Genomic DNA, 10,869 nt, shown 5'->3' with positions numbered 1-10,869 from the left:
GAAAGACTGACTTTCCTTTTAGTTTCCATTTAACATAACATCACTGTATCTAGGAGAATTTCATCATCAGACAGCCTGGTAAATAATTAGTTCCAATTACATAAAATATTTAAATGTGTTTTATATTTCTTAGATATAGAGTATAACTGCTTATGCCCATCCAGAAAAGACAAAAAAAAAACTTCAATGTCGTTTTATCTGCTTAACTCTGCTAAAATAATAAGAAAAACCTGTGGCTGCTCATTTCTCCATTCTGTTCTGTTCCATATTTAATAAATTGGTCAAATTACATACAATCTGTAATAGTTGAGGATATAAAAGCATTTAATTCTTACTTTTCATTGAGTCGTGTAGAGCTGCTGTGTCTCACCCTTGCAAACTTGCAGTCCTGCAGTCCTGTGCAGTGTGCTCTGGTATATTGTGTGTGTGTGTGTGTGTGTGTGTGTGTGTGTGTGTGCGTGCGTGTGCGTGTGCGTGCGTGTGTGTGTGTGTGTGTGTGTGTGTTTTCTCCTGATCAATGACGTCTGACCTCTCCTTCCACATTAGCCCAACCATTTATGCATGGCTACGCACTCACAAACACCCTTCATTGCACCTGATACTGCTGCTAGAGCACACACACACACACACACACACACACACACACACACACACACACACGTGCGCGCACACACGCACACACACACACACGCACGCACTACACATCCTAAAAGCAACCCTCTTCTGAACTCAACAACACAGAGCACTTTTTTTTTGGAATAGTTTTTCCTTGGATCTTCCAACTCTTTTTGCGAGGTGGGGATTTGCCATGTTCTGGGGTACATTTGGAAAAGTCTCCACCACATCTGTGGCCATCTGTTTGGTCATGGAAATGAGAGATTGACAGAAATGTTTATGTTTTAGTCTACAAATTGGTTAATGTCACATTTCAACAGCAAACAAACCTCATTTTAACAGAGTTTGGGGAGTTGGAGAGTTTGGTCACCCTGATAATATGGAATTAAAGTAATCTAATCTAGAAGTATAAGAAAATTCAAATTTTAGCAATATCCTTTAAATGGAAAAAATCTGTCCTTGCTACATTTGGGGTTGTTGAGGGTCAGGTCCTTCTGATCAAAAATGATGTATATATATATGTATATATATATATATATATAAGGGCTTGATAAGATTAGACAAATCTGGTTAGAGCTTGTTAAGGGCTTGATAAGATTAGACAAATCTATTTCAATATAAAAGTGTGGAAAACACAAATTGATGATAGTATTGTACAAAATATTATTTAAGGAATGTAGAAAGCTTTTCTGGACAGCTGTGAAATGTTTGCGTTGAACTATTGGATTTAAAAAAAATCTGTAAAACCAATATTTGTGAAACATATGTGTTGAGCTCAGAAACTGATGGTGAGTGGTTTGGTGGTGGTTGTTTCATTTTCATAGGGCTATTTCAAAATAAAGGTGCTGAAAACAAAAAACAATAGTAACAGACAATTGACTCTTTGAGGAATTTTTAAGCTTTTTCTGGGAAAGTCTTGGATCGAAAAGAAATTTTGTTGATTCCAAGAACAGATAAGTTGTGGTTTAGTGGTAATTGGCTAAAATTCCAGAGAGCGATTTCAAAATAAACGATAGTATTCAACATCTGGTGATTTGAAAAATGTTGGAAGAGTTTTCTGGGAAATCAAAGGTTATGAAACAAACCAAAAAGAGTTTTGGTTTAAAGTTGTTGATAAAAAAGAAAGGATAGTGTTTGACAAATGGCTACGGGGGGAAAAAAAGCAAGTGTTTTCCAGGAATTCATTTGTGAAATATTTGTGAATTATTTGTGTTGATCTTAAAAACCAATGAGAAGTGGTTTCGTGGTGATTGGATGAAATTCCAGGGAGCTATTTAAAAATAAATGTATGGGTCAAAAAAATAGTATTGAAAAAAATATGTTTTAAAAAATATTGTTAGCTTTTTCTGGCAAACAAAGGATTGTGAAAAATCTGTGAGTAGTGTTTTGGTGGTGATAGTTTGAAATTCCAGAGAGCTATTTTAAAATAAAGTTGTCGATAGATAAGTCGATAGTGTTCCAAAAATGGCTATGGGGAAAAAATACTTTTGTTTTCTGGAACATTAAAGGTTGTAAAATATTTATGTTGATAATTAAAACCAATGATTATCCAAATATTCTAGAGAGCTATTTCAAAATAATGTTGCGGATAACAAAGAAGGTAGTGTTGTTTTTATTTTATGACGCTACTACTTTGGGAAGAAGAAAAATGAGCGAAAATCCAATATAAAACCAACTTCACTGCACCTATTTGAATAAGTATGTAAATTAGCAAGATCACCACCCTCTGGTTAATTAATTCTCACATACGTCAGTACAGACAACAACACAATTTTACAGATGTCTGGCATCGTGAACTATGTGGCTAAAGAGAAGACGAGGTGGTTTGCATCTTTATCCTTTTTGTTATGTCAGATAGAGGCTTGTGTTTGAGATTGATCACAAAACCCTCCTCTTAATTCAATTATGCATTGGGCTTAAGACATTCATTCAAGCGACTACTTGTATGTATGTTCTGGATACACCTGTTGCTTACTTTACCTCAGGAGGTCAAACCAGGCCAATGGAACAGATTGCAAGAACTACTACTCCAAAAGAAATACACAGGTCTTTTTTCAGTTTTTATTGTTGATGCTAAACACTGATAAATTGGTGCAGAATGATTATCAGTTCTTCTTCTCTCCTGGCTGACAGTTCATATAGTGGAGTCCAATTCTTCAATGTTGGATATGAGTTTCTTGTGCAGTTCTTGTCCAGGTGATCTCAAGACGGAAGGCCTGTCTTCTGTTGATCAACAAACGTCTCTTCATCTTATACTTGTGCTTTTCGTCAGAATAACCTGGTTGTAACGCACGGTTGTAAGATACATGGCTGCTGCAAACAGAGTCAGTTGAGGGGTGGTACTTCACCCTCCATAGTGTCAGAGATGGTGGTGCAGAGCTTATAGAAAGATGGTCTCTCCTCTGGTCTCTGAGTTAAACAAAATGAGACAGAGCATTTATTATTTAGTATAGAATCTTTACAGGCATCCAAATTGTTCTCATGGTTCTTACCTCATGCCAACACATCTGCATGATGTCATATGTGGCAGGCGTAGCCATCTTGGGCCTGAAGAGGCGGTGACCCGTGGTTACCAAGGTAACCACCTCGTGGTTCTGGTTCTGTTCAAAGGGCATCAGCCCCTCGGTAAACACCTCCCACATCAGGACACCTTGGTGTGAAGTGGGATCAGAGCAGTCACTGTTAGGACCGAAAGTCAGCCGCCTACCATACAATCATGAGTTTGAAACACAGGATGTAGAAAAAGCCCACCAAAGGACCAGACGTCTGACTTGCTGCTGTACTTGGAGAAATTGAACACCTCGGGAGGCGACCACTTGACGGGGAATTTAGCTCCAGACGAGCTCGTATATTGGTCGTCCAGCACATATCTACACCAGAAACATCCAGTTTTTTGTAAAAAACAAAAAAACAAAAAAACAAAACAAAAACAAAACTATTAAAAATAATGCTGGTTTTCTAAAGAAGAATGTATTCCACTAATACTTGCACCTCAAACAAGTAGTGTGTTGATGGCCACTCTGGACTTCATGGGTATTAAGTGGAAGTGGTGTAATTACATTTGTGTGTTAGTCAATGCCAGTAGTGACAACTTCGCTAATGTGAGTCCTTGCTCTTGCAGTACATTTTAGTTGGGAACACTGTGGTATGTATGGATTTATATATTTCTTTGAATCAGACAGAGGTTTTTCCTGCCTTTAACATGTTTCGGCGGGGACTTCCACCTTTCTCAGAAAGGATGTGACACGTCTTCATCAGCTGGTGTCATTGATAAAGACATGTCACATAAGCAACCAAATGGCACTTTCCGCTGAAAGCTTTTAAAGGTAGGAAAAACCTACGTCTGATTAAAAGAAATATATAAATACATTAACAACCCAAGACATAATCAACCCAACTGATCTACAACGGTATGTATTATTATGTTGTGTGTTATTTATAATCTTTGTCTTTTTTTTTTTATTAAGTCAGATAAAAGTCTCAATCCTGTTTACTACACGTCTTGATTTGGGAACATCAAGCAAACATTGTTTGGGTAGGTTAGGACACCATACAAAACTATACTGACTTATATATATTGATAGAAATGTGCGATTTGGAACCTTAGCATTTCACATCTACTATAGAAACATAGACCCGCACAATCAGCGATATTCTGTCCCAGCTAGCTTTCCACATTCATTCCCTTTCAAATGACTCATGATGGAGCCATTGGTGTTGTGAGCGTACCTTGCCATGCCAAAGTCAGACACCTTCACAACCAGAGAGTCATTCACCAGACAGTTTCTGGCAGCCTGCAGAAGAGACAGTGACAATTTAAATAATAATTTGAAAAAAATTATTATTATTAACATTTACAAAGATAACAGCACAACTTCTCAGTAGAATGCGTTGGTGTTGGAGATTGTTAGTTAATGTTATTAGAGAAAAACAAAATAAACCGGGGAATCCATGTGTGATAATTCAGCTGGAGGAACATCTGGAACTACCAGATCTCTGTGGATGAAGCCGTTGGCCTCCAGGTGCTCCATGCCCTCGCAGACGTCCAGGCAGAAACTGAGCAGGGAACCCAGGCTGAAGCCGCCCCGCCGCAGCCGGAGGAAGTTGAGTAGACTGCCTTGCTCCATGAACTCAGTCACAATGTACATGGGCTTCTGCTGGCTGCACACTCCGTAGAGCTGCACCAGTTTAGGGTGGGACAGCTTCCTGGAGAACATTGTGGAGGAACATTTCTTTGTATGGTTTGTGTGAACAAGGACTATTTTTTATGGATTTTTTTTCCTCATACATGTCTCACTCACATCATGACCTTGGCCTCCTCGATGAAGTCCTCCTCCAACATGGCACCCTCTCTGATGATCTTGATTGCCACCTTGTGCTGAGCCCTCCACTTGCCGAGCCGCACGTTGCCGAAGTGGCCGCTGCCCAGCTGCTTCATGAAGGTCAGCTCGCTGGGATTTATCTCCCACTTGTCTGCATGGTGGTAACACACAGGTGAGGACGCCGCCGCTTCATCTTTGGAGATCCATCAACGAGGGTGTGACAGGACTCACCGTAGCTGAAACCCGCAGTGGACGGGGCTGACTTTTTCCCACTGGGGTACCTCAACCTAGCGACAAGACCTGAGGCAACGTTTCAAAATCATCATAAAACATTTCCAGTGAGGAAAACATGTGTGAAGTCTGTCTGTGATCTTTGCATGGACTGGATGGGTGGTTGGATTACAGAAAATAAAAGGTAAAACTTTTGTGTTACTAAGAATCAATTGTGTACATTTTGGAGGGTCATTTCAGTTTTTCTTTGACAGTCAATCAAACTACGCATTGTGGCACTAGGTAAGGTGTTGCCCACCTGCGGCATTGTGTTTGTGGTACTCGATGAGGTCGGGGATGGAGTTGAAGAGGTATTTCTCAGAAAGGTAGAACTGTTGAGGAGGACCAGGACTCTCTTTAATGTGGTAATGTTTAATGACTGCTTCACCATCACTGCAAACACAAACACACTGCTGTCAACACAACACGGTCCTGCCATATGTTGGCTGCTGCGTCTCATGAAAATGAGTTGGGTTTTAAAGGCAGACCAATGTTAATCTGAAAAAAATGACTTTTCTTCCAAGAGCACAGCACACACATTAACTGCATACATTACAAAGTTTCATCCAAAATCTGTGTCTAAAGCAGCTGTTAAGTAGAGGAAAAGTTGAACGGTGTGCCTACCCTGTGGCAGACTTGCCATACAGAGAGACGGTGTATGCTCCTGCAGTGCTGGAGTCTCTCACAATGAAGCCTCCCTCTTTATTCTGTAGAGGGCGGCAAGCACAGTTCTGTATTTTTACAGCTTCATTACTCCAGATGATGAACAAATCCTTCAACCCACGACCTATTTCGCAACTTTTGATATTTAACATTAATTACAATTGAAGTTAAATGTGCAGTTTAATAATGAAAATAAATTAAAACACAATTAAAAGATTTTGCTTTAGTTTGTTGTTGAGTTTCAATTCTAAATGGAAAAATTCTAAAAAAATTCTAAAAAAAACCCTAAACCCATTCAACTTCAAAGTTCATTTCATTGTCAGCTTATTGAAAATGTAAACAAAGAGCTACTTTTTATAGTGCAAGTCAATGCAGTATTATGATTTCTGGTTTCAACCGTGCTAAAGTCTAAGACAAAATCTTCATTAACCAACATGTTTGGGTTTGCTGGAGATGCAAAGTGATATCGTAATATATTAACAAAAATAAGAATGACAAAAAACGTATTGAAAAATACATCACGCTATTGATGGGAATGTTTTAAAAGGATAATAACCCTATAATATAAAAAAAACATTTCTCAGTATTTGAAAGAAAGTGGGAAATGAACTGTCAGCTTAGAAGTATCTTTTCTCTCGTGCGTCTTTCTTCACTTTTTTCAAGTTCACTATTTAGTTTTTAATATTCCTCAACGCACCTCCTTCTTGAGAAGCTCCTCTGCCTTGTTCCTGTTGACGTGCTTACTGTACCAACTGAACAAAAACAAAGCCACATGTTAATGTTACTTTCACGTTTGTCAAAGTAAGTGGACCACTGAACTGGTGCCAATGTTAAACAAACTGACTCAAACTGTGCCAGGTTTCCGGATTTCCGCTCTGCTACGTAGTTGCTGGGGATATAGCCCTCCTCACTGTGGAGCGAGAGCACAAATCAAACAAGGAAGTAAGTGAATGGGTACAAATACTTGGCAAAGTGAAAAAACCCTTCTAGTCACCTTTTAGTGTGGCTAAAGCAATCCTTGCACAAGAATGACTGCCAAAATAGATTAAAAAATATATCAAAACCATACATAACAGCAACTATATTGTGTAGTGTAAATTTTTATAGAATACAATAATACTAGAAAATAACTACTTCAAATGTCAAAAACATTTTTATGTGATCGTTATGCTTGTGTCAGAGATGGAGCGCTTTTAAGGCAATACTGCAAACTGCCACTAGGGCACAATCTGAACGTCTACATTCATTTTTGAACAAGCCAGTGCATCAAGAACACATAAAAAAAAAAAAAACATTTTTTGCAGCAATACATTTATTTTACACTCAAGTGTAGCCTCAAGTTGTCTCCACTCGTCATATGTGTAGGTGTTTGGCCGTTGGATGTGTGTCTCCTGGGGATTACCCATATTTGTTGCGTGCCTTGAACCAGTTGACATCGCAATTCTCAAGGATGATGTATTCGTTTCCTTTGACCAGACGCAGGTCGTGTGGTTCAGTGCCAGGGAAGTCGTACAGCGCCACAACCACGACTTCTTCATCCTCCTCCTCCTCCTCCTCACCATCCTCGTCATCTGGAGGAGATGGGAGCGCTTGTCCCTGGTTGAGGGGTCGGGGTGTGTGTAAGGTATACTGCATTTGACTGTGGTGGATGGATTGTGTGTGTGGTTGCCACGGTTACCTTGCCGTTTTGACCCTCCTGTGCCGGGAGGGGCGGTAAAGGTTTCCTGGAAACTGGAAAAGAAGGAGGAAGAGAAGCTGATTGTGACTCTTGACCTTCAAACTGCTCCTCACCCCTAACCTCAGGTGATGGTGCGTTGCTGTAGTACCGCCCCCACCCTCCAAACCACAAGCTTATCATTTCAGCAGCAGTTGCAAGATAGCGTGAAAGTGCCATCTCAGTGCTTTAATTAAACATTGCAAAGGACACTTCCTGTTTTTCGTTCACACTTGGTGAATCAAGTGTTTCAGGTTGAGCTTGTTTTTTTTCAGGTGTTTGACCTTAAAAAAAAAAAGAAAAACATCTGCTAGATAAAATAATTTTGACTTCTTATTCATTTTGACAGCATTTGATCAAACATTTTTGATCATTAGTAAAGCTGACGATAAAGATATATTTAAAATGTAGACACGCAGAAAGAAAACCACACACAAAAAGCAATGTACTAAAATTAAAATGAGAGTCTGGGTGGTCCTTACCGTCTCTGAAGGGATTGTACTCGGCACAGCCTGGGGCCAGTTTCTCCACCTGCCGGCAGCACAGCCACGCCCCTTCCTGCCAGAACTGAGGGTGGAACTTGGCCAAAATGGTGGGGTTGTCTTTGATCTCTGCAAGAGAATTATGTCTGAGCAATCACTTATTCTGCACTGCAGCAAAAGGGGATCTTTCACTCATGCTGAAGTGTATGGTAAAGTCTAATATCACGGAAATAACTGCCTGTTGTTTAAAATACACACAAGCAACTCATCACACAGCCGTTCCATTCACCCAACACGCATTGTCTGCACGACAGAGGCGTAGATTCTCACACCTGCATCCTTAGGCTTTTGGCATTTAAGTTCTCATCTACGCTATTTTCATGGTGCAAGCACAAAGTCGAGCAACAGGGACTGTGAAAATGGCGGCGGTTACTGAGAACTTTGCCTCGTGTGTGACACCAGATGCATATGTGTGGTTTGTGGCGCTGGAAAGTCAAGCAGCGATTCACAGTTGGACTTTGAGCATGTGATCTGCTGCTTTCTCTGTAGAAACATAGAGGATCCACTCACCCTCTTTAAGGCTCTGGACCCACAAACTCCTGCTGTTGTTACTCGGAGCGAACACATACAGGGTGTTTGTGTCATACACAATCTGCACAAACACACGCACACAAGCAATGAGAGAGAAATCTGTGGAATCAAATGAGTGCAAAACGTGCATATTTTAAAAAGCATTTTCTCGTCACAAAAGGTTGTTGGGCCTTTATATGAAGAATGTCTACTCAGACAATGTTATGAGGAAAAATAGAACTCACAAAAGTAAAATTATTCTGAAATTAAAGTTTGACGTTAAAACCATCCATGCAGTAATTTTAAAAAAATTCAGAGAAAAAATAAAATACTTGGTGAAGTGTTCACTATATTTAAGAGACCCAAGAAAATGTGACCTTGAATTATACGTTAAGCATAACTTTCACATTATTTTTACAACCCCCATATTCAAATTGTACTAAGGCTAAAAACAGAAGAGTAGATTTATGTGTGTACCTGGAATGGATATTTGTTGGCACAGGGGATGGTTTCTCCTCCGCTCTTGACAATTTCTGCACATCTAATGCGGCTCAATTCAATGAAGCCTCTTCTTGATTTCTTCTGTTGACAGAAAAGGAGACTTTTCTTTCATTATTTTTTTTTTTTTTTACAGATATTAATATTGTATTTATGCATCATAAATACAATGTAACAACCTCTTTCCACCTGTGGTCAAAACCCACAGGTGGAAATACGCGACATGCGAAGTGCATGAAGTGTGTTGCTTCCTTCTCAAGTAAGATTGTGGCTTTGTGCTGACCTGATTCCCACTGCTCAGCAGAAACTCAGCCAAAGGTTTAGAATTGAAATGTCTTACACGTCCAAAAAAAACCCAAACAAAACATTTAGCATGCTATTAAAGAAAAATATATTTGCAATCGCTATGTGTTTTTTCTTAAACCAGGTTAAATGATGTTACATAATGAGAGTAACATTTCTAAGGTAAAATGGACTAGCTGCTATGTCTAGCCTTGAATTCAAAATTTAGCAATTTAGTTTAAAAATTCCCTGAAAAGTTTTTTATCGGGGTTTTCATTGTTTAATTTGCCCAAACATAATCTTTCTGAACAAAGAAGACCTGGGACTGTGCAGACACTCCTGTGATTAACAATTCTTTAGATACGATGAACTTGAATGGCTTAAATCAACCTCTGCTGTCCCGTCGTAATATGCAAGCTGACTCTTGGTGAGGACAAACAGCCTCCTCTTGTAATTGAGTGGTGATGTCTTCTTCTTCTGTTGAGAACGCTTGATGAGCATCTCTCTCAGCAGTGGCTCCACACTCATCCTGGCTCATCCCCACGCCCGCTTTCAGATTGCAGCTAACTGGGGATGAAGAGAATGATGAAAGTTTGAAAAGTCTTTTTTTAATTTGGTATTTTTTTGGTTTTCTGGAGATGACTAATCTCTGCTCCCTCTGTTTTTGTCTTTACGCATCGTCTGTATCGTTGATGGGAAAGACTGATTGGCCACATTTTTTTTAAAGGATTTTCTCAAAGTTTGAACTGAGTTCTGGATTTATTTACTTCAGGCTCGTGCATTTTCTTGCTAATTGACAGCATCTGCTTGTGTGACTGCCAGGTGTGGTGGTTCCTAGAGAAGTGAGGATACTCTTACTCATGACCTTTTTAAAGCAACATTGACAAGTTACACTGCGTACACACACCCCGCACTACACCACTAGCTAATGCTGTATGATTACAATTAAAAATGAACTATGCATACAATTCTAAGTAAGAAATTCAAAATCTATTAAAGTCTCTTCAAACAAGTAGAGCGCAGTTCACAGTCCAAAGTTGTTGCTGTTTCTTTCCTTCAGTAGTAGTTCAGCTCGGTGATGCATGTGCATGTTCCGGGACCGCACAAAGCAGTTCCACTTGGACCATCTTTTCACCTGTTCACACCTATCAACGCGACGTAACTACTAGAAGAGACGCGTTTATCCAACAAAGCACACATTCACGGGTCAACATTTGTCGTACCTGCACAGATTCATTGTCGAGTCGCTGGCGTAGCAACATTTACCGGACTGCGGTAGGCAACTGGCGTTCGTCACGGAAGCGGATTTGGTCGGATTTCACATGTATGCTGATAGTCCGAACTAAAATAAAGCCTGGCGGGGACCGAGCCGCTTTGTCCTACCGTTGTGTCCTACTGTTTCTTCCCTGTAGCGCAATCTGCGGCGTCGGAACGCTCTACGGGGGGGGGGGAA

General features: G+C 39.9%; 1 protein-coding gene across 3 annotated transcripts; it reads right to left on the bottom strand.

Moving 5' to 3' along the window:
* Positions 1–2,662: 2,662 nt before the first annotated feature.
* tec (tec protein tyrosine kinase) lies at positions 2,663–10,864 on the bottom strand. Of its 3 annotated transcripts, XM_076035325.1 has the most exons (18): positions 10,640–10,863; positions 9,807–9,983; positions 9,114–9,218; positions 8,637–8,718; positions 8,067–8,195; positions 7,549–7,601; positions 7,273–7,466; positions 6,715–6,780; positions 6,568–6,622; positions 5,832–5,914; positions 5,467–5,600; positions 5,169–5,237; positions 4,917–5,088; positions 4,605–4,821; positions 4,345–4,409; positions 3,367–3,485; positions 3,108–3,265; positions 2,663–3,024 (listed from the first exon to the last, which is right to left on the bottom strand). In XM_076035325.1, the coding sequence occupies exons 2-18, from the start codon at positions 9,942–9,944 to the stop codon at positions 2,941–2,943; spliced, it is 1,923 nt and encodes a 640-aa protein (XP_075891440.1). In that variant the 5' UTR covers positions 9,945–9,983; positions 10,640–10,863; the 3' UTR covers positions 2,663–2,940. The 3 variants fall into 3 exon arrangements, 2 of the variants coding, with proteins under 2 accessions (XP_075891440.1, XP_075891441.1); XR_012927779.1 differs by lacking the exon at positions 3,367–3,485 and having other exon boundaries at positions 10,640–10,864; XM_076035326.1 differs by lacking the exon at positions 9,807–9,983.
* Positions 10,865–10,869: the final 5 nt, after the last annotated feature.

The sequence above is a fragment of the Nelusetta ayraudi genome, unplaced genomic scaffold (assembly GCF_046127955.1).
Source record: "Nelusetta ayraudi isolate G7.1 ecotype Tasmania unplaced genomic scaffold, CSIRO-AGI_Nayr_v1 ptg000042l, whole genome shotgun sequence".
Taxonomy (NCBI): Eukaryota; Metazoa; Chordata; class Actinopteri; order Tetraodontiformes; family Monacanthidae; genus Nelusetta; species Nelusetta ayraudi.
The sequence above is the reverse complement of the archived record's forward strand: the minus strand, read 5'-3'. Positions and strand labels throughout refer to the sequence as shown.

Bases quoted from the DNA above. Each gene is read 5' to 3' on its own strand.
- tec (XM_076035325.1), bottom strand. From the start codon at position 9,944: ATGAGTGTGGAGCCACTGCTGAGAGAGATGCTCATCAAGCGTTCTCAA. The intron at 7,602-8,066 runs GTAAGGACCACC...CTTCTTTTCCAG, and splicing joins GTACAATCCCTTCAGAGACG to TTTCCAGGAAACCTTTACCG. The intron at 6,623-6,714 runs GTCAGTTTGTTT...GTTTTTGTTCAG, and splicing joins GGAAACCTGGCACAGTTTGA to TTGGTACAGTAAGCACGTCA.